The sequence below is a fragment of the Barbatula barbatula genome (genome assembly GCF_947034865.1).
Source record: "Barbatula barbatula genome assembly, chromosome: 19".
Classification (NCBI taxonomy): Eukaryota; Metazoa; Chordata; class Actinopteri; order Cypriniformes; family Nemacheilidae; genus Barbatula; species Barbatula barbatula.
Genome location: NC_136782.1, coordinates 10,413,939 through 10,437,535, shown reverse-complemented (window position 1 = coordinate 10,437,535; position 23,597 = coordinate 10,413,939). Strand labels below are relative to the sequence as shown.

Below are 23,597 nucleotides of genomic sequence, written 5' to 3'. Positions count from 1 at the left end.
AACCTTGTTATTTGCACAAAAATGATGCATTCATATCAGAAAATAACTGTAATTGTACACCTGAAAATGAATTAAACACACATTTAATCCTCAAAACAATTATCTAGTTTGCAACAATTATGCAATAATGAATTGCACAGATGGGAGGCGGGATACATTATCATTTACATAGTTGATAACATAGCAAATCTTACGAAATAGTCGAAGTCTTTGCAATTGTCCGTGTCTCATGCAAAGTATCCGTTTCTGTGGCCTAGTATTTTTCAGCAACAGTGTTCACTGTCATCAAGTTCAATCGATGCGGTCATCTTTTAGGAATAAATAAAATATTATTTAAAAAAATTATGATTACGAAACAATCGTAAGCAGCATCGCAAAGTTGCGTGGTTGGAACTACAGGTCCAGAGCTGCGGTTAGAGGCATCGTTCCTTATGATTTTGACATGTAGTCTTACATGCATCACGCTTTTGGTCAACGTAAGCAAGTATGAACTTTAAAATAAATGAAAAGCGGAATAATTCATAATTTTTTGTGCATTTACTTTAAGTATTTTATGAAATTATTTTGTGTTTTAATTGTGGACTAGACTACATCCAGGGTTGTGTCAAAATTAAACAAAATAAATATGTTTAAATAAAAGTGCAGTCATGGCTAATGAATAATTAACATTTCCTTAGCTGGGGGACTTTTATTTTAAATATTCAACCCTTGTTTTGTAGGAAGTACAAACATATTTTGTTCATACTTCACACTCTTGAGTTTGGCACTGTAAGGTTCTTAGAGGCTACAGGAATTGGACTCAAGCGCAGATCCAAAATAAAACATGGCGAAATACGAGGAGGTTTCCGTTCATGGTTACGAGGAGTTTTGTAAAGCTGTGTCTGAACGGAAGGGAAAAGACATATTCGTTTACTTTTCTGGAGATAAAGATGAACAGGGCAAGAGCTGGTGTCCAGACTGTGTGAAAGGTAACGTTACAGATTCGATTTAAACACACATACGCCCTTTATGTTACGGGAATACGGTATTTGATCGTGACTGTTTTTCCTCTTCGTGCTTGCAGCAGAGCCAGTGGTCAGAGGAGAGATGTCTCATCTTCCAGAGGGATCTGTTTTCATTTACTGCCAAGTAGGAGACAGACCCTAGTAAGTATACAGTACTCACCACTGTAATCTGACAATGAATTAATGTCAGTCCATCGATTGTCTAATAAGGAAATTCTCTGTAGTTACACACACACTCATTTACATTTGTGACCCTGCCTGTGAAAATCCAGCTAAAGTGATATTGTAGTGACTAATAAGTTAAAATCATAATTCTGAACATAATTGGCAGATCTTTCTGTGAAAAGAAAGATCTAATCTAAATGTAATATGACCAATCCTTGTGATCTATCTCAAATGTATAATCTCATACTTAGAATTTTAACTAAACCAAAAACATCAAATTCAACAATGCTGAAATATTCTATTTATTTGTAGCCTTATTTCTCTGGTTTTCGATTGCACAGAATGTATAATTCCGTATATCATAATATGTCAAAACGGTGGGCCGGGTTTTGCATTGCACACGTTCAGAACACACAAAACGCTATAAAATTTAAAATAAATCAGTAAAAGATTTATTTTTATTCTCGCATATATTTGTGATATATGCTACATGAATTGGTAGATAAAAACATGATCTCAGCCAATCCTAATGGTTCAGATGCTCTTCAGGGTACGTAATGTTTTGCTATCCAGAGACATACTCTGTTTATCACTGTACACAATGTACTACGATTACGTTTTTTATATATTTGCTGATGCAAGGTTCTTATGCAAGGTTGATGACTAAATAAAACCTAAATGAATACTGGACTTAAGATACTTTAATAGAGAAGTGTATAACACAACTTCGTTTCAGTGGCAGGTTCAATCACGATTAATTTCATGTTCAAAATGTTGTGACCAACCTAATGACATCATCTCAAAAATATGTTACAGTTGTTATAGCATGTTTTGGTAATCAATATGGAAAATTCTAGCTTACGTGGCTTTATTAATAGAGCTTGTTGCCTAAACTTGTCGTTTTGCATGGGAACAGGACACCGATAGACTCAAGCCACTTTTCAGGATTCTCCTGGTAGTCTGTGTTTTGAAATAAATGCTTTAAATTTAGCATTGTGTCATTGCTTAAATATTAATGCATCACATTTTTCTAATAAGAGAGAATTACAAAAATGTTTGGCCTGGAAATTATACATTTTATTTCAGGGGTCGCATTAAAAATGTATCCATAGTACTAAATCCCACAATATGCCCAGCTTTCCAGGAAAAATAATCAGAATATGAAAATAAAGATTCATCACATATCTACATTGACTATGATTTTGGCCTTTGCAGCTGGAAGGATCCAAACAACGACTTTAAGAAGACTCTAAAGCTGACGGGTGTACCCACACTACTGTGCTACGGCACGGTAAAGATGAATATGTTTTATCATTGATATTATATTGGTAAATTCACTTTACAGAAAAATGCACATTTAAGTCTAGAGCTAAAAAAACATATATTTTTTATGTTGTTTTTAGCCCCAGAAGCTGGTTGAGGAGGAGTGTTTTAAAGCAGATCTGGTTCGAATGATGTTTACAGAGGATTAGTGTCCTCAGATACTGCTGTACACATGCGGACCGAGGAATTTCCTCGTGTCCAACTTTTTCAACGATCAATGTGATTTCATTACTGTTACTTCAACTGTAATCTGTGATGTTAATCTTGAATGTTTAGCAAAACTAATTGAGATTCTGGAATTGTGCATTTAATTTGTCCTGTGTTGATTGTACATGGTTTTAAAACATTGAAACGGTGTGAATCAAAGGGAGCTTTAAACACACTTTAAAGTGATTTTCAAAAAATCTTTGACACAGAACTGAAGAACTAAGGGAACAAAGTATGTGCACACATGCATAATGAAAGTGTTTTACTGTCCTAACCTTGGAAGCGGTTATGCACAAAACATTTAAAGACGAGATATCTGTTTACTATTGCCATTTTACTTGTTATTGTGTAATCTGAACAAAATAAAATATATTTCAAAAAGATTATACCTAACTGCTTTTAAATGTTTCCGTTATATTCACTAGTAGCTGTGTGTCGATATGTCTTTTAAATCATGATATCTGCTTGTATATACTTGTGCTGTTATGTAGCAGAATATTACGCAATTCTGTTTTATTCAATATAAAGTGATCTTTCACAGGTCTGTATTTACCGATCTGCTCTATTTCTTCTGCTTTAACTGATAATTCAGGTGTACATTGTATGGGTTACATAATAACTGTGACATCCCTGTTCTACAATGCTTCCATGCAAGCTGACCAGGGGCCGTTTCAATAAGGAGGTAAATGCATCATTCTGGTGAATTTTGAGAACAAATGTCTTGTATACAATTTTGTGCTGTAGTAGTAAAAGAGTCATTGTTTGCATGCAAATGAACATAGAGCACAAAAGTATAAGCAAATCAAAATTACCCTTTTTAAACTGCCTTTAATACAGATTTATTATCTATTACAAAATTCCTTCCATGAAACAAAAATATATAATGCAATATATGACATAATATAAGTGCATATTCAATTCAATTCAACTTTATTTATACAGCGCTTTTCACAATTTGCATTGTTCCAAAGCAGCTTTACCCGGGGAAAGATAAAAAATAAACCCCCAAAAAAGGGTAAAACGCTCCATGGTGTTTTATATAGTAAATTAAATTATTCTAGTAAATAATATCTAATGTCAGCATCTCCTGGTGGTTTATTTAGCATATGTTGCATTAAGTGAATGCCTGGCTGAAAAGATGCGTCTTTAATCTAGATTTAAATTGGACGAGTGTGTCTGATCCTCGAATAATATCAGGAAGGCTATTCCAGAGTTTAGGTGCTACGTATATTTCTTAATATATGTTAAGTGTAAATTCTTTATTTATTATTTAATATGTGTATGATGAACTTTCATGCACGCGCCTCTGGTACTGGATAATAAAACTTAGCAAAAGGTGGCTAACTTTGAAGGTGCTGTAACATAGCATTGATTTATTTGAGATTGTTGTAGTCGCGGCTTAATTTCCGTGGTTATATTTTTGTTATTTCATTGTTTTGATTCTAAAATAAACAAATAAAGAACGAGCAAGTGACCGTAAACTTTTGAGCGGTACCGCGTTTCCATGGTAACGCGTTTGTTTTGAAATTTTTGAAATTTCGTCACTTCTCCAGTAGATGTCAGTAAAACGTCACCGCGCGACGCTGCAATGTTACCGAGCGTCGGTCTATATAACCGAAGCGCATTCCTACACACCGCTCACAGTGACACGAACCGCAGCCGCTGTACTCCTAACCCACGCTTCTACTTAACCGCGGCCAAAACAGAGCAGCGGGGCCTGCGGATCTCCAGCGATCACCTCGGATTTCATTTCAAACAACCTGAACAAACGAAGGGCGATCAAAATCAGTCCGATCGGAGCGCGCAGCAGCGATGTCGGAGTTTCTGGTGGATCTGCTCGGAGAGCGCCTCGTCAACCGGGAGAAAGCCGAGGTGGATGTTCACGCGCTCGGCGGTAAGCTGTCGCTGCTCGGGCTCTACTTCGGCTGCAGTTTGAACGGTCCCTGCAAGCAGTTCAACGCCAGTCTCTGCGAGTTTTACAGCAAGTTTAAGAAATCATCAGAGCACAAGGACAAATTGGAGATCGTCTTCATCTCGTCGGATCAGGACCAGAAACAGTGGCAGGACTTCTTGCAGGAAATGACATGGCCGGCGTTGCCTTTTAAAGATAGACACAAAAAGGTAAGCGCTTAGAGATTATAACTTGCACTCAAATCCTGCAGGTTTGTTGAAGATGACACGAGAGTCGAGATTTGCTAAATGATGTTTTTCTCTATATAAACGAGGTGAAGTGTGCAGGTGTATAGTACACAATGAATTAAAATCAGATTTACTGTTGTGCGCTTTACAATTAAATCCAGAGCTCGATTCCATAGAAACTATATTTAAAACTGAGCTAAAATTACATTTAAAGAAGACATTCCGTTCAAGGACCACACTAAATAAGCACCTAATTTATTATTCTTCCCAACTGTTCTTATGATATATTTCTGGCATCCGTTTATCCTAAGAGATCTTTAGTTTTTGCAGGCCTGAGGTTATTGAAAAAGGAAAAAGGCACAGTCCGATACAAAGCAACACTTTGACTGTGGGTTTTATTATACATCAACAGTATTATGATACAGTTGTAATCCCAGAAAATATTAAAGCACTGGTTATGAGTGGGTGTCCTCTAATCTTTAGCATGAAGGCTCAGCTAGTGATTCTTGAGCAAGTTAAAACACATCCTTTAGAAGCACCATAAAACCCAATAAACCATTACATCAGCTGTCTCAAAATCAGGATTTTTATAGCAATATCCCTCAAAATGCTGTCTAGTTAGGCAGCTAACTAGCTTTAGAAGTTTAGGAGTTGTTCAGGATGGACCAGTCACATTTTATTATCACACAATAATCAAGTAAATAAGTTGATGAATTTCTCTTTATAGGGTGAATAAAAATACCTTATATTTGATTGTTTTGCATGTACCCTAGATTAACAATAACACACTAAATATCTATATGAGTCATGTTTAGTTTCTTTCCTTCCCTTTAAAAACTAAATTAAAAAGGATTTAAAAGTGAATTTGTATCAGGATTATTTGTGGGAGCTTTTCTAATTTTATGTAACATTATTGAAAGCACATTTGCTATACTGATATTTAGCAAGCCTGTTTTGTGTCATTTATTAAAAACAAACCTGGAAAATATTACTGCGTCTCGGAGCACTTTTCATTGAGCTATTCTTCTGTTTATAGAAATTAGATCTTGTGGTTGTAAATATTTCAGGGTTACAGCTCTGGCATACCAGTGATTAGAAATACCCTGTTAAATGGGGGAAAAAAATTAAAAGGTAAATAATTAATCTTGTTTGTTATTGTAAACGCAGGCTCAGCGTTGCATCCATTGCGTATACTGTAGTGAGTCAGCTGTTTGAATAAATGTAACACTGCATCATCTGTAGTGTTACACCCTATCGAAACGTTGATATTTTTTTGCAGTGTTGTTTTTTTCGGTGTGCATGTCTTGTTTTAGTGGATACAGTTTGGATCACGCTCAGTGTTGCCCCTTTATGCTGGTATCCATTTTGCACCATACCGTCTCCTGCATGTCTTGGCACGTCTCACTGTCGAGCAGGTGACGGATGTTAAATGGCTCGTACAGTTTTACAGTGACATCAATATAAATATTTAAGATAAAATCTACATCTGCCACCATGCAAAATCCAGAATGGACTGCACAAAGTATTTTTGGCATTACAGGGACTGAGAAATGTTGTGTTTGCGTTATAGTATCATAATATTGATTTAGGCATATTTTGCTTTGATTAGATCTCGGATGACGTTTTTTTTACCAGACAAAAATCATGTTCTGTGCAAAAATGCATTTCTCTTTATTCACAGACAAGAATCTCTTTCAATCTGATTCAACTGTTATTTGTTATAGGCCCAAACTACTTTTGAGTTTTGTTTATGCTTTGTTTCATGTACTGACTTAGTTTTGAGCAAAATGTCATACATCATGTTTAGAAAGAAGAGATTTTCATGGATTTTGTATATTTTGTCATGCTAGGTACTGTATCCTGGCAAGTTCTCATATTTACGATTACAAATGTGCCTTAAAATGTTTATCTACATATAGTCACAAGCAATCCAGCTGTTCTGTAAACACAATTATAATTGAATGTTAGTATTGTTTTCTGTTTACCCCACAGTGAATTTTACTTCTTTGTTTTTTTCTGAAATATGTTTTGTGCATTTTTTGCTCATACTAATTTAAAGGGTTTTTTCCCCATTTATAAAACACAATAACCCAAGACAAGAATATTTTCTTTTTGGGTAGAACCATCTATATATATATTTGCACATATTCACACCAACAGTTTTGGCTCTCTGACATATTATAGCTGTTACGACCTTTTTAGGAAAACTTTTTTTTGGCAGGAAAAAATAAGCCGTAATGTTATATTGAGCCATAAATAACCATTGTAAGATACTGGGATGGTATGTGGATCAAATGTCTTTGATATCTACTTGAGGCTTATTTAGTTTGATGTGAGATGTAAATGACCCGGGCTGAATCAGATAAGTGTGTTTGTCTTGAAGTAATAACATCTCTGGTCCCGCAGAGAGTTGAGTTCTAAGATATTAACCGGCCATTGTCATGTTCCTATTTGCAGTCTCAGCATGACAAGACTGTCTTTCCTCTCTTCATGGGAGACAGAATATAGTAGGATTTTGTGTTTGTGTTCACTGAAGGCATTAATTGATGTGTGATGTCGCCCTGCTGCAAAGCCCGGTTGAGGTTGTGGTACCGCAGGGTTTTTAGTGGCTTGTTTCCAGAAGGGCAGAATAGAGATATTTCTGTAGTGCTGTGAGCGGAGTACGATGAAGACGCTGTTCTTCTCAATTGTCTCTTTTAATCTCCCTTGCCACCTGGTGTCATTTCCTCTTTCACTTTGGATGTTCTGCTATCCATCAGTTAGAATTTTCCCTACCCACTCATGCAGAGATAAGCCCTACGTGTTTAACATCCACGCTTACAAAATGTTTTAAGAACGTTTTGCTAACATTTCCATTTAGTTACTGCGTAGTGTAACAATACAATTTTATATGAATATTTTTATAACATGTTCTTTTGATGTTAATGCGAATAATTTCTTTATCACTTTGAGTCAACGTTTCGAGGCAATACCTGGCATTTAAGATTTTTTTTATGTTTCATCATATACTTTTTTTTTAAGACAATGGCTCTGATTCAACCTCGATAGTGTTAAGACATCGATTGTCAATGTGTTCGTAGTGTCTTTAACCAGTCAAGCGAAACAATTTAGTTTGCTGATTTATTTTCCAGTTCTCTCATAAAAGAGCAGTGACTTGAGACTTGTATATTTCTTCTATTCTGTCATATTCATCATCTTTTTGTGTGAATGAGAGGTTCTATCTCTACAGTGTGTGCAGTTGTGTTAGGCGCTGGGCGTCTGCAGGGTATCAAGGGACAGTCTGTGTGTTGGCAATGCCTTACAAGGACACTTGCATCCACCTGGAGCGGAGAAAGCTGCTCGTAAATCAAGTGCTGACTCTGCCTGGATACTGCCTAAGACAAAAAGTAAACGTCTGCATAGAGGCGGTGATCTCAGATCCGAGAGATCATCCGCTGGCCCGAGGAGCTCTGCTATGCCACCCATCTCTGCAGTTTGGGTGACAGCTGCTCTGAGCTTTTGAGATTGCTAAGGGCTGCTGTCATCAGGGTGTCAGCGTTTGGATGAAAAACCGTGCGATCCCCGTTCATCAAGCGTTTTAGAGCCGTGCCCTTCCGCTCGGCTTTGATTTCAGAGCTGGCGGCTAGAAAAAGGCGGCCTTATCTGCAGGTGATAAAACAGGCTTCTCTATCATTGAGTGGTACATTTGGCTCTGTGTGACTAACACGGATTTTCTCTCTGCTGAGTGACGGCCTGTGCTGATAATGTTGCTCAGTGGGAATCGCTGAAGTCAGGTTGATTGGCATTGACCTGTGAAAATCAGAACCAGCCAAAATCAGAATTCTTCAATATATAAAAAAAATGCCAGACAGTGTTTTCAAATTGTAGTTTTTTTACTACACTATAATATGTGACTCTTTCTTCTTTGGAACAACTCTGAAGATTTTTTGAGAAATGTCTCAATTGTTTGTGTTCATATAATGAAAGTCAAAGGAGTCGTTTGGTTGCCATTGTTCTGAGGAAGAATGAAAGTCAGACAGGTTTGCAATGACACGAGGATGAATTAATAGTGAAAGAATTGTCATTTACTGGTATCCCTTTAACAGGTCCGGGTGGCCATGGAAGCCTGTCTTCGATGTACATCCAACTCTTACTTCAAAAGACTAAAGAAAATCATGTTTTCCATGTCAATTTGAGCTATAGTAGCGATTACAGCCAGAGAATTGCTCTAGCTACATATGCTTGCAATTGTATGCAATATGTGACAAGAGAGATTATTTAAGGAATGTGAGCCTTCAGTTGCTAAAGAGATGCTAGCCGGTCTACAGCAGGGCTTTGCACAGCTTTATAAACACCACGCTTGCCAAATTTAACTCCTTTACTTCACACTACACTTGCACCTCTTTTCAGTCCCATTGTGTTTCTGACAGCAGACGCACTGTAATGTTCTGAATGGTGACAAAATAAGTGTGGACTTGGTGAGTCCTAGTGGAATTCCGACTTCTTAGGTTTAGTTACCTTTTGAGAACAGATAAAAATGAGGCGAAAGGACAGCCAGAAGAAAAGGCTTAATCTCTGCTGCTTTTTGAGCAACTTGAGACTGCTCTGTTCCCAGAAGTCTGTGTTAGGAAATAACACAATAGTTGTTGGTCTTTGACCTGGACCAATCCGTCGTCCAAGTACAAGTTTCGAACGAAGCGTTGTGTAGCTCGTCTGCACAAAGCCGTTCTTTTTGTTCATTCAGTCCATTTATCACACTGTCTAGTCGAACATCACAGAACTTCACAGAAACGTGCCGGTGTGGCGCATAGACATCTGCGTTAGCAATCAGATTACCATTTATAATGATTTAATAGGTCAAATTTATCTCTTGGGTCTTGTGTCTGCAGTCTCTAAATAACATTAACTCATCCTGAGAATGTCTGACATCACTGAGAAAGCAACAGTAAACACTGTGGGTGGATTATTTCATAGGGAGGCCAAAGGGCAGAAACGTACTTTATGCAAGTATGTATACAGTTGCTTGGTAAACCAAACCTTAGTGCTTAAAGTGACTTTGATCATTTTATCACTTAAAACTCATCTTTGAGCATTAAAAAAAGCATATGTAGAAGTTTTTCCTGCAATGATATTTTCTTCATGCCTTAGAATGACTTAAATGCAACTCTACGCTCTTGCTTCATTTAGTATACACGGATTCATGAATATGCAATTCAGTCCATTCAATTGTGTGTGCTCTGACACTATAGGTACATAGATGCCTCTTCCGACGTGTGACAAGCATGTGCTCGTGTTGCAGAAGTTTCAGTGCAACGTATTATGCTATGTTCACACTAAATGCGAAGAGTTTGCTTTGTAAGGCACAGACCAAAATGTTTATTTTTGTACCGTTCAACCTTACGATTGAAGCTCTTTAATAAAGTCATGCATTCAAACTTGGGACCTCAAGACATCAGGTTTGATATTACTGGCCTTCTCTTATCTTGCTGGCCTTCTTTTACCATGAACCCGGTGTTCTGTGTGAAAAGCACTAAGCCTGAATTGAAGGCAAAGAGCTTCCTTGCAATTCTTAACATGCAAAAAGTGCTTTTGAAGCTTTGCCTGTTCCCATGGAATTTAAGTCAGATAGCTTCAGAAGGCCAAAACCACTGACGTCTTGATTAAGGGTCTTGACGCCTTGGATGAGGATCTTCATTTTTAGGTCTTGAGATCAAACGCCCCTTCAGTGGAAATATGTTATTAAGGATTTTTTATAGCTTATCCTCTGCTAAACTCCCTTAAAGCATTAATCCGCCTTTTTCTAGTCAGAATTGCCCAAAGCCATAAAAACCGGAGTGCATTTGTGATTAACAAGAACCAAAGTGAATGAGTCAGAGGGTGATGAAATGTTATATAACACTGGTGAACAAACTCTGCCGTAGCCTGAGGAGCGTTCCAGGTGAGGACATTTCTCATGCGGTAAATGGTAGGAACTAAGGTCAGGCCAAATTCTTCAGATCATCTCATGAGGATTATGGACCATTCGCACCTCGCGTCAGAGCAACCACCTGCTTCGTATGCTCTTGTTTGTCCCTAACATCTCAAATTGGGTTCTGACCCATTGTGACCTGAAATGACCTCTTCATGTGCTGCCTTAGAAGATGTTAGATTTGGAGGAAAGCTGCTAAGCTCTGGTCACTAAATTGTCGGTTATGGCTCTTTAGCGTAATATGTTAAAGTTCCCTCTAAGTATGTGCTGAACCCAGCCCAGTCAACAGGAGATTGAGCGCTGTCTTCCTGAGGCGGTGCTTATGTTCGCTTGAGTTTCATTCGCCAGCGGTTATGGATCAGGTGTGTCTAATAACAGGACGGAGATACTGCCCTACAGCAAGTACAACACTTGGTTTAACAGATGTGAGGCGATGAGGAATCATGCCATCGTGCCATTGACCCTGAAATTAGATTAGTTGTATAATATAGACTAAAAGAATGTCCGGCACCTGCCATTGCCCTGTCTTGCTTTTTATTGGTTCATCATCAGTATTTTTTTCACATTTGCGCGGAAAGTGCTTGCGGACACTGATACTTGGACAATGAAGCTCTCGCTGGCGGCTTCTGTTTTAGTGTCATATAAAATCCCATCTGCTTTTTATTGACCCAGTTACACATGCTGCTTTTCGTCAAAGAATGTCGTACAATCTTGAGCTGTCTCTTGGACAGTCATGTTTTATTTTTGAAGAGAAGAAAAACAAATCCAGTCCTCATGTGTAATGTTTGTCTTCTCTTTTGTATTTGCTTAATTGTTAACAGATACCACAAAAATGCAGAACTGTCATTTAAAATGCGAAAGTGAAGCAACAAGGATGTAATTGAGTTTTCATCCGGCGTGGCTTGGAATCACAGCAGGCTGAAAGGGTCGAGCTTCTCTCAGCTCCGACAACTGCAATCATTCAGTGCTTTACAATTGGTGTCTTGTGATTGACTTGTGGGAAAAAACTGAGAATTAGCAGAATGCAGGGCCAGAACTGTGGGCTAAAATAAAGCCTTGGGAGTTTTAGTGGGAGGTTATTTAAAGGTATTGCGGGTTGGCCTAAACATTTTAATACAGAAGAAACTTTCACAAGGTTGATACATATAGGCCTGAAATGATGGATTGTGAGATGGTGTTTGGAATTTCTGGGGTAAAAGCACAGCTTGTATGAACATTTAAAAAGTATTTAGGAATGTGTGTGGATGTTTTTAAAGATTTCAATCTAATTCAATCAAATAGCACATACAAATATCACAGTCGTTTTAAGTCCGGTCTCTTTTGTAAAGAGCTGTGGGCTCCGGGCTCGGGCAAACACAAACATCGAAGCCCTCTCCCCGGAGTGCTCTAGGATTGGGAAAGAATACCGATCTCAGAGCCCTATCCCTGGACAGCACGCCACATACGCATGCAATATTCTCCGCTTACTTAATTGCCGCCTATTTAATTATTTGTGAATTTGCAGAAAATGAAAACTGAAGTTTATATTCACTTTGTACTTGATTTAGTAAAAAAATTTTTTTTATGCGATAACCTCCCTTTTAATCACAGTTTTCACGTGTTTTCTCATGCTGTCTGTCTTTCACAATGCTGTTGGATGACTAATTCACTGAGGTTTGACTTTTTTCCAGGCCGTAATAGCCTCAGTCCCTATTTACTGCCATTGTATGGAGAGAAGAAAGCAGAAAATGTAAACGCTACCTAATCGTGATTATGTTGTTACAGCCTTGAATCAGCCGAACACAGAAAACTTTTCCCTCTGAATTTCATCCTAAAAATATTTTTCACAGCAACATAATATTCTGACATGCCATTGGATACATAACTGCAGTTTGTCTTTACAATGGTTTGCTTTACAGCTGAGAATGAACACTGACATTCTCCAACTGCACGTAATAGCATCCACCATCAGTGAGGCTTAAGAATGGCAGGCTTTTTTCCATGAGAGCAGTGGTGATGGTAAGCAGCGGCTCCCCGTTGAGAGGACGCAGTAGGGAGTCTCTGTGACTCTGCGGATGGCTGTAATCGCTGTTTTGATTAATCATTTTCTAAGCAGTTTTGAAACTGAGGAAGAATTGATCCCGGGGCTCTTTGAAATGAAAGGGTTTATCAGCTTAAGAGTTGTAGGAGCACAAGAGGTCGCCTTTTCTGAGCTTGCTTTTGATAGATGTGTCCGGACAATTGGAGACGCTTCATACATATGTGAGATTAAAGCGTAACTTCCCTTTTCCTGTTTAGCGATGTTAGTATGGGTTAAGCATTAATCCAGATATCAATGCTCAGTGTTCACTGTGTGGATTTGACAGGCTGGTAAGATAAAAGCAGAAGATATACAATTTGAATCATGAGTCTTTCCTCTGTGGAACACATAAGAAGATATTTTGTGAAATGTCCATACAGTGGAAGTTTTGTTTGGTTTCCAACATTCTTCAAAATCTTCTTTTGTGTTCTGCAGAAGAAAGTAATTCAGGTTTGCAATGACATAAATAAATGCTGAAAGAATTATCTTTTTAGGTAAACTTCGTAGTGCACGTAGTGAGACTGCCATTGTTCTCTTGCAAAAGTCAGTCAGCAGAAAAAGATGTTAGGCTCGACTAGCAACGGGTCACTTATTAACCCAACGGCTCCTCCATACATCGCAGGTGAGTGTGTCCTTCACCACCTGTTCATTCATTCGGGAGTTTAAACAAGGCCCTCAGACCAGGAGCTTTGTCCGGCTATAGAGCGGTTGCTTTTCTGGTCCATGTTCCTCTCATTCCCTTCAATGTTCTGTTTCTGTATGCATCGCTAGATGCTGATGAAGCAGGGGCTCGGCTTTGGATGGGGTAAATGTGCGGCTTGTTTGTTTATACAAGGAGATGCTGCATAGAAGGGCTGCCTGTTTGCCTGCCAAGTGCTTCTTCGCCTGTTTGCGGGTTATGGGAAGGTTCGCCTGATGCTGGAGCAAAGTGGTTTTATATGAGCGACGGCTGCTGGTGAGGTTGAAACCCAGTTAATGGTGTAAGGAGAACATTTTGAAAAGGGGCAGTATTGATGCAATAGAAAGATTAAAGGGATAGTTCACCCCTAAACTAAAATTATGTCTTCATTTACTCACCCTCATATCATTTTAAACCTGTATGATTTTCTTTCTTCTTTAGAAAACAAAAGGAGATATTTTGAAGAATGTTGGTACTCAAACAATATACCTTTACCGTTTACCGTTACCTTTATTTATAAAGACACAAATCCACAGACATTTCTCAAAATATCTTAATTTGTGATTTTCACTGGGACTGTCTTGAGATGAGTGCTGGTTACAGAAAAGCGAGATCTTCTAAAAACCACATCTTTACTGCTGCACGAAGCCTTGTGGCCCTTTTTGACCATCAGTGACTCTGCATCTTCTAGATAGAAGATCTCTGGGTTGCATCAAACACACCAGTGATGATGAACGACACGTGCTGTTTGACAGAGTCGGGTTTAACCCTGTGGGTGTTTTTTTGCTGAGCATGTATCACTAACATGCCTCAAATCCTCACTTCAATAACCCATAAGCCCTTTAACACTAATTACAGCATGACACATAAATCTGGGTGTTTACGTTCCTCTTCTGACGGGTGTTATAAATACTGCATAATTCAGCTATTAAATCACAGTGTTTAAAAAGACGTCAAGCAACTGCATGTAGAGGACAACCACAAACATTTTGAAATCTACACTCAAGAGTCTTATCCGTGTTTATACTTCCTGTTCCTTATTCTATGCTGGATTGTACACTTGAACTTCCACAAAAGAAAAAGTCTAACACAGGTTTTTTAATGACAATAAGGTTATGTAGTGTTTAGCAAATTTTAAAACTAAAAAGTGTTTAACATGCAGACCGAGCCAGATTGCTAAACTTGTCTAATTTCAGTAATAAATATCTCAAACTGATGTGTGTAGTTTCATGACTAAATGGTGTCTTTTTGCTGGTTTGAGTATGTGCGAAACAGCCTACAGAGAAGTGTAAAAGGCAGTTTTGGAGAAAACAAAGCCGCCCCCCCTCCAGAGAATGAGCAGCTATTCTTCATCCTGCCTTCATTCATTTTATCCTGTCTCTTTTTTCCCCAGCTGCGAGCCTAGCCAAACTAAATATCTGGCCTGGCCTCAATGTGTGGAATATTTGTGAAGGGAAAAATCATAGCAGTTTATGTAAGTGCAGGGATGATATATATATACAATCAGATGTGTTTTGTGGCATATTTCAAAGATATTAAAGCTGCCATAACACGCGCAGTTTCTGCAAATCTCATATTAATCTTAGTAGTATTGCATACTTTGTATCTTTGAAGAGTATTAAGTTTGATCACATTTATAAAAGACTGATATAGCTGTAAGATTATCTCCGGAAACATACGACCTCCTGGGGGTGTGTGGTGGAGGAACTAAATCAGAAGCACACATTACATCATCGCTTTACATTATCCCTGCATAACTGTTGATTCACTATAAGTTTGTGGTGTTTACATTATGCACTTATGCCCCGTTTGCCAACGAAACACAGATATATGACTGTTTCACTTACCGCATGCACTGGGCGTCCGTATACGTTGTGGCCATCTATCAGTTTCAAACGATCTCCAAATCCAGCGTTGTATCCACCGTTTATATAACATCCATCACTGAAATGCTGTGAACAAACAAACACACCTCAACTTCTCTCACTATCGCAAGAGTAAGGAGCTGCAGGCCTCATGTTCAAAAAAACTTTCCTTAACCTATACAAACGCTGGAGGAGTGTATCGAGCACAGAAATACAACGTCATATGTCCAACTCGTTTTTTGGCTAGTTGACCATGTTAAGCATGAGAAGCCAGCTACAATGTAAGTCAAAAGTGCCCCAGAACTGTATGCTTTCCTACATTGTTCAAAATATTGTGTTTAACAGAACAAAGACATTTATAAAGCAATTTTTCCTACTATGGTAGTCAATGGTGGCCAAGAACCGTTTTGTTACAAGCATTCCCAGCTGACAATTCAACGTTGATTCACCGTTGAATCAACGTCAAGGACCAAGGTTGAATCAACGTTGAATTACGTTTCGGTTTTGCAAATTGAATCAACGTTGAAATAGCAACGTTGTTTCACCGTCTTACCTTTAAACGTAGTTGAATTGCGGTCAGAAATCGACGTTGTATAATAATTGCTTTATTGTTTTTATCCCCATAGTAAAGCATTGAAATTGCTACAGTTTCAATGGTTTTTCAATATTAAATGAATAATTAACGTGTAGTGTGATTTTCTGTGGAGATACTTCTTGTTGAAAGTAATTCTAACAATTTTACATTGGCCTAAAAAATTATGTTTTATCTCTCTAATAACTGTAGAATATTTTTAATTAATTACTTTGGATGCTCTTAAGTGCAGGTTTGAGAGTCCACTTGTATACATACAGATAAGACAGAATAAAAATAAACAGTAATATTTTTACACCCACTTTATTTTTTCTCATTCAACAAAATTAAAATCACATGCGCATGCGCACACACTCAGGCACACAAAACAAATTCATTTTCATCAAATTATTTTTAACTGGAGTGGGTCATCAGTGAAGTGTCTTTTTACAGCCACCACCGCCTATCCTCTCTGGAGCATATCTTAAGTCTGTAATATTTTTTGTCCGTCTTGTGTTGTGTGTGTAGATGACAGCATCTAAAGAGAAAAACAAAACATAGTTTCATGTATATTTCAGCCTTAAAAAACCCTGTTGTTGACAAAAATGTACCGAAATCGATCAATTGGGATCACATATAGGTTGCCCTGTGTCTTAAGAAATATGTGCAAACATTTGACTTGTGAAGCCAAAACACTACTTTGTTGTTTTAACTTGAAACATTTCCTAAATTGTCATTTGGATAAGCACTCATTAGCATAAGCACACAGTATATTTTATGCATGCAATTTCATTTATTTTTACCTACCACTGGCATTTATCTGGCATAGCAGAGACTCTGAAAATGGCAGCTTCCCGCATTTTCCCCTTTAAATTCATCTGTGAAATCACAACATTGGAAAGAGTTCTGAAAAACAAACATGAATGTACAAAACTTTTAGAAAGTGTTAAACAATAAAGAAAGTTAAGACAGTTAATTAAAGCAGCACACAAAACATGCATATTGACATTGACATTTATTCATTAAGCAGATGCTTTTTTTTGACACATAATACAATGTATGGCACAAAAAATTTCTTATCAAGATTTGTACATTTAAATAAAGGCCTAGCATTGTTAAAATTAATCAGTGTGATTGATAATATAGTGAAATTGTGTATTTAATAATTAAGTCAAGTCAAGTCAAGTCAGCTTTATTTATATAGCGCTTTTTACAATTTTCATTGTTCCAAAGCAGCTGTACAAGAAAACAGAATGACTATAAGTAAAACATAAAAGGTTATGGAATTCAAAACACAGGTCAAATATCAGACACACAATAAATTCCTATATGCAGAGTTAATTTAAATGAGACTATCAAATTCTAGCAGAATTAACATATGGACCAATAAACAACATTTCACCGCTTCATATTTACCGTAGGCTATTCACATTTTCACCCCAAATGGCGGTCGCACTGTACACTTATCAAAAAAGCATTTTTTGGAGTGGATTAACAAACATTCCTTTAGCTATTTTCCTATATCTTATGTTGCATTTTGTCGGGTTCCGTCTTATCTAGTTCACATTTTCACTTTAAAATGGCGGCCGCGCTGCTGTTAGTTAATGTGTTGGTCGAAATATTTCTGTGAGCTGTTTTAGGCTTGTGTACAACGCTACATCTCATGGAACAACCTCACTGGGTGTCAGAAATAAACGTTCATATAACGTATAATTGTTATAAGTTACATACTTTTCTCTCAAAACATCACCAGAACAAACGTAAAGCAAGCGGCAAAAGCCTCAGTGACGTAGATCCAAACATTTTCTAACCCATCACGTTAACCTTAAACGGTGGCTTTAAAATTATCCATAAATTGACAATGGGTAGTCTTAAATTATTTTTGTTATAATATCGACTTACTTCAGTAAATTGTAGTCGTCGTCCTCGTCACGTCACTCCGCGCTTTCCCGCCTCACTGACTGACGTGACGTGAACCGTAACCTCGTGCAATCTCGCGACACTACTAAGGTAAAAGAAAAAACACACGAAACAGCTAAATAAGCTTTTATTGCTTATTTATATATATGTGTGTGTTGTGTGTATATATATTAAATACAATAAGACGAGACTTACCGAAAGTTGTGATTGTTGAAGATGCATGGAAGACATGATGTTGATATAAAGTTTAGATCTTGATCTAATTTCAACGTTGATTTATGAGCGTTTCTGTTCACGTTTTTCAACGTTAAGCATTTAATCTTGTTTCAACGTTGTTTCAACGTTGAAATAACAACTGACATTATTTCAACCATATTTCAACGTTGAAGGTCGGTCATATGCCGGCTGGGTTCTTCCAAATATCTTTCTGTGTTCATCAGACGAAAGACATTTATAAAGATTTGGAACTCGAGGGTGAATAAATGAAGACAGAATTTTCATTTTCAGGTGTACTGTTTCTTTAAGTTTAATGTGAAGAAATAATTCATCCAAAATGTTTAAAAAGTAACAAGCCAAACAGGCTATTAATCATTAACGCTGCAATCAATAACTTTTATTAGTCAGTTATTGACATGAAATACATGAAAGTATGTGAAATAGTGTTCCAAACCGTCTCCTTACCTTACCATGATTCATAACAGTCAGCTGTTATAAATTATTTATAATTTGAGCTGTCGAGTCGGATTTTATAGAGCGTTTCATCGGACGCACACACGCTTTACCCCCAGTTAACTTCCGGTTTGTGTTTGGCTAATGTCTAATAACTGTTTAATTTAGTTTGTTAATATTCATTTGTATTATTTTACTGTATAGTAATTGTATTAAATAAACGATTTGTTGAATTTTGTTTGTATGTTCATTTTATCAAATAAACAATTTGTTGAACGGGTCCTGTCGTATGATACATTTACCAGTTGAGCTCTGTATCGCAGTCTAAATTCAAAATAATGGATAGACACGTTGAGCCAAGTAACGGTTCTTCTCGGTTTCTTTTGATTGTTATCAAAAATCATCTAGAGGCACTCTATTGTTTGTGAATGTGTACCGGAAGTTCAATTGGGGTCACCAAACTGCGCATGCGTAGAAACGTGTTTATGTTGTTAAGATAAAAAACGTCTTTAATACTTCTATATTATAATATAATAATTTTGTGTGTCTTATATCTTATAATTGACAAAATGTAAGGATTTTGTAAGCCTGTCCCACAAACACGCACGTCATTAGGATTTTTTTGAGATCTCACCACAGGCTGCAGGTGTTGCCTCGTTCTCTTTCCTTCGGCAATGAACTCAACAATGAAGGTTTCAGCCGTATTGTTTTGCTTTCCAGGCTCATGCTGTGCACTTCCATTCTCTTCCCGTTTCCTTCTCGCCCTCCCCTCCTTTTTTTAAAGAGATACCCGTGAGTGGATTTGGTCTTGAAAGGCGAGCCGGCTGTCCTAGAATAGTCTTTTAATTGGGCTGCCACAGCCTCATAACTCCAGTTTGTGAAGGCGTCTATGGGAAAATTAAAATCAGAGGCTGCAGTCACAAGTCATCCCAGCATGAAGGGTGGGCAGAGGGGGGTGGCCGGTATAAAGCTTTCCAAAGAACCGTCTCAAACTTTGATCTTTAAATTGCAGTCACTTCATGTTGTAATATGCCATGTTAATTCTGCCAATTAACATTCTAATGTTAGCCATAGCTGCAATTACTAGATGAAATATGTCTTCATGGTGGTTTGCGCTGATGGCTCATCTTTTGATTTGCTTGGGAATAAGCAGCTGTGTTATTCCAAGAAGTTATTTTCAGCTGAACCGCACGAGCCATCTCTGTCAGGGAAACTCCGTAGTGATCGCAGATTCGCAGGCAGAGGTTTCTGTGAGGGCCTTTCTTCAAGGAGCCGACTTGGTTCTTGGTTTTGGGGTTTATGCTCGGTGGTGGAATTTGGGTTGTGGGTTCAGGTCACTGCAGTTTGGTTTAACATTGTGTAAAGTACAGGAAGAACGGTAACTTAAAAACAACAGTGAAGTGTGGCCACATTTAGTCATGTGGTCGGCCTTTGTTGAGTTGGTTGTGAGAATGAATTTTAGACTTTGGGAGAGAGTTTTAAAGGGACAGTTCACTCCAAAAAAATTAATTTAGTTTTTATAAATCTTCCTGGATATAATTTAGCTTAAATTTAATCAGTATTTTTTTATTGATACAGTCAATGTGAAATGTGACAAAGGCCTGTCAAGCTATGAAAGCTAACAACATCAGGTAGACTAAATCATTACAGAATTGTTATGTAAACTATTGCATTTTAAATGTTTTTTTTTCTGGTCGTTGTTTGTTATTTTTATCATTTTTGTGTATTTTGTTTTATGAAAACGTCTGGGTGAGACTCCTGCGGGCCTCACCATTTGGTTTCTATAAGGGCCTGTGCCATTTGAAACATAAATAGTGTGAAAGTTTAATGGTGTGCATGGGTGAGACCAGGCACTTAAGTGTGTAGAGGGCCGCTTAAAGATTTACTACGCAAGACTGAGGTGAAAAGGCCAAATGAGGGAGACCTGAACACAAGCTTTGTCTCTCCTCTATATATTTTTCTCTTTCTATTCTGTCCCTAATCGATTCTTTGAAGTTTTCTACTTTTTGCTTTTGTCTCTCAGGTTTCTTTACATTTCTGACGCAGAGCTGTGCAGTTTGTTTGATGTTTTTTGTCACAAGGACATTACGTACAAGTTGCTGTTATGTTCTTGTAATGTGAGGGTGACGTTTTTGCGAAACAACATTCGTCTTGTACAACTAGGAGTATGCACCTGAACTTACAAAATGGAACACAATAGAGAAGGGCAGACATATATGTGACCCGGGACCACAAAAGCACTCATAAGGGTCAATTTGTGGAGTTTTATACAGCTGAATAAATAAGCTTTCCATTGATGTATGGTTTGTTTGGATAGGACAATATTTGGCCTGGATACAACTACTTGAAAAATGGAATCTGAGGGATGCAAAAAATCTAAATATTAAGAAAAACGCCTTTAAAGTTGTCCATCAGAGGCGTTGCTAAGAAGAAGCAGGTTTGTTTTAATGCTCTCTATGGGCTTATCCCTGTAATGAATTCCAAACTTTACATAGATAGCAAACTTGAGTGAGTAATTCCCAAAAAGCGAGAAGCAGCGAGCGATGTTTGTAAGCGTGCTTTTGGCCAATAATATTAATAATAAAATCTCACAAGAATTCATAAATATTTTATGAGGTGGCTAACTGTATGAATTCGTATAATCTTGTTAATTCATTTTTTTGTACGATGTTAGGACCTAATAATCGTAAGTATTTGTATGATTCACATGGTACCACTTTATACGAATTAACAACCCATTAAGTAAATTAAAAAATATATTATCTGAATATTTTCTATTAAATGTTGTTTGTTGCAGCCCATGTTTCCACCATTGGTATAAATGTGATGACCGACATTTGCTGGTATTTGAGGAAGGAGCTGAAGGTCTGTTTGAGAATTGCTTTTTGCAGACCAAATAGATTTGCTTCTCAGCAGGTAGCCTCAGCCATATCTTCTGTGAGAAGCACTTTACAGTCGTTGTTGTCCTGCCTGCAACAAAAAAGCCCAAAACCGAAGCCAACCTTTCCAACACGAAGTCACCGTTTCGCAACAATGGCTTAATCTTTGTGAAAGGGAGTCTCCTAGACCTTTAATAGACCATCGAGAGAGCTCCACAGGACTCTTCTAACCAACTCTTTATTGCTGGAAAGGTTCCCTGTGGATCTTCGGAGTTGATGCTCTCTTAGGCTATGAATGCAACCGTGCAACCATTACACACTTTCTCAGGCTCCAACAAAAGACCCTCACGACCGGCCCCCGTAATCCTCTCTTCTTCTGTCCCATTCATCTACCACTAAACCCCCTCTAAAGGCCAGGCACCCTGTGGTCCTGTCAACATCAGCGGATACCTGCGTTTGTAACCAGCCCCAGTGACCTTAATTTCACATTTTTGCTGCTCCACTCACAGCATTTGGCTGTAAGTCAAGTCAAGTTCAAAGTCTGGGGGCATTGCGATTGACTGGAAGTGGAATTCTGGTGTGTGGAAACAATTAAGTCTACTTGCCAGTTTATTGATCCAGGCAGCCAGCTGGTTGGTTGGTTGTTTGCCGGTTTGGGGGATGGGAAGAATTTTTAAGGGGAACGTTGGGCGAAATGCCAGCTGATTTTAGTGCCAGGTCTTGGTAGGGGAGTAATGCAGTTCAGACCAAGGTCTTATGTGTCCCACTGGTATTTTAGTTCTTATTCAATTCTCACTTATCATAATTCTTACTTTTTTTATCATGATGTTGCAAATTGCATTGAAAAAGATTGTTTAAAGCATGAGAGACTTAAACAATTGACCTGTTACTTTAGTTAAAAAATAAATAAAAATGACTTTGACCTAGGGCAAATCTGTATTAAACTGTCTCATCGCCATACCACAATTCACTACAGTTGATTCACATTTGTGTCATCATCAGATCACACCTATAAAAACAGAAACAGAAGAGCTGACTGCCAGACTGTGTTTTTTCTAGCTAGTTTTGAATGGCCATTGGGTTGGTTTTGTTAGCAGATCTGGAAACCCTGATTCATCCACGCAGAAGAGTAGTGCCAGCACACCCTAGGTAAAGAAAATGACTCTAGTAACTGCAGTTTTACATTTCAAACAGAGATTGCACAAAGATACAGATTGCAGCTTTAAAACTAGGTTAACTTCACTTTAAAGAAGGGTTTTAAAGAACCATCTTGCAGTGAAAAATGGTTCTTTATATTATAAAAGCGTAAGAGAAATGGTATAAGAATGAAATGATTAATTAAATGGTTATTTTGGGGAACCAAAAATGGTTCTATATGTATTGCTGAAAAGAAACGTTTGTAGCATCTTGCCCATGCTAAATATTGAACTGAATAACTTGCAGTATCCTAGACATGAATGCTTTACAAATATGAATACTGGCTTGTTATGGAGAGGTTTGCTATTATATAATAAGCTTATTTTTAAAGTGCTTTTAAAAAATTTTTTTGCTGATTAAATACCATTTGTATAACCATAGTGTTACTACAAATATGGTTAAACTATAGTAACTTGTGAAATTATTGCTTATTTATGGTTAATATGGTTTTAATAACAAAAAACTACAATTCATTCTTCAGTTCATGTTTCTGAGTTTTGGTGAGGAAATCCTATGGACTTGAAACAGTTTTTTAGGGGTGTGTATTTTTGACTCATTTTTGTTCATTCAAAACTACCTGACAACCACTTAGAACACCTTAGCAACCCACTACCAATCACTCAGAACACCACAGTTACCATAAAGCAATGTGCCAAAAAACACTTAAACAAGATTAAAATGAATAAATGTGAATGCAAACTGGGTTTTGGCTCAATTAACTGTGGCAAGCACATGTTTCCTATCGTGCACACTTTGTTAATTCTTTTCCGTTTTGTTTTCACATAATATCACACCTTAAATTCATCCTCTGCTCCGTGCAAGATTGCACCAAATACAGTTCTTAAATCCATCAGAAAGCGTGTCGGGCATTGAAATGTATTTTCTTGACCTCTCGGTTACCGTTTGACGAAGCATGAAACAGATTTGCACACGTGAGCATATGTTATCTGAGTCCTGACTAGGCAGGTGTACT

The 23,597-nt window shown here is 37.6% G+C and overlaps 2 protein-coding genes across 2 annotated transcripts in view; both read left to right on the top strand.

Annotated features, from left to right (window-relative positions):
* The first annotated feature begins 721 nt into the window (after positions 1-721).
* On the top strand, positions 722-3,253 carry txndc17 (thioredoxin domain containing 17). The gene is made up of 4 exons (XM_079481711.1): positions 722-968; positions 1,064-1,145; positions 2,385-2,460; positions 2,573-3,253. The coding sequence occupies exons 1-4, from the start codon at positions 824-826 to the stop codon at positions 2,639-2,641; spliced, it is 372 nt and encodes a 123-aa protein (XP_079337837.1). The 5' UTR covers positions 722-823; the 3' UTR covers positions 2,642-3,253.
* A 1,039-nt stretch (positions 3,254-4,292) lies between these two features.
* The window catches only part of nxn (nucleoredoxin), a 53,581-nt gene continuing 34,276 nt past the window's right edge, over positions 4,293-23,597 (top strand). Inside the window, exon 1 of the mRNA XM_079480858.1 lies at positions 4,293-4,820. Coding sequence (XP_079336984.1) covers positions 4,512-4,820 — 309 coding nt within the window. The 5' untranslated portion in view covers positions 4,293-4,511. The remainder of the gene's footprint in view (positions 4,821-23,597) is intronic.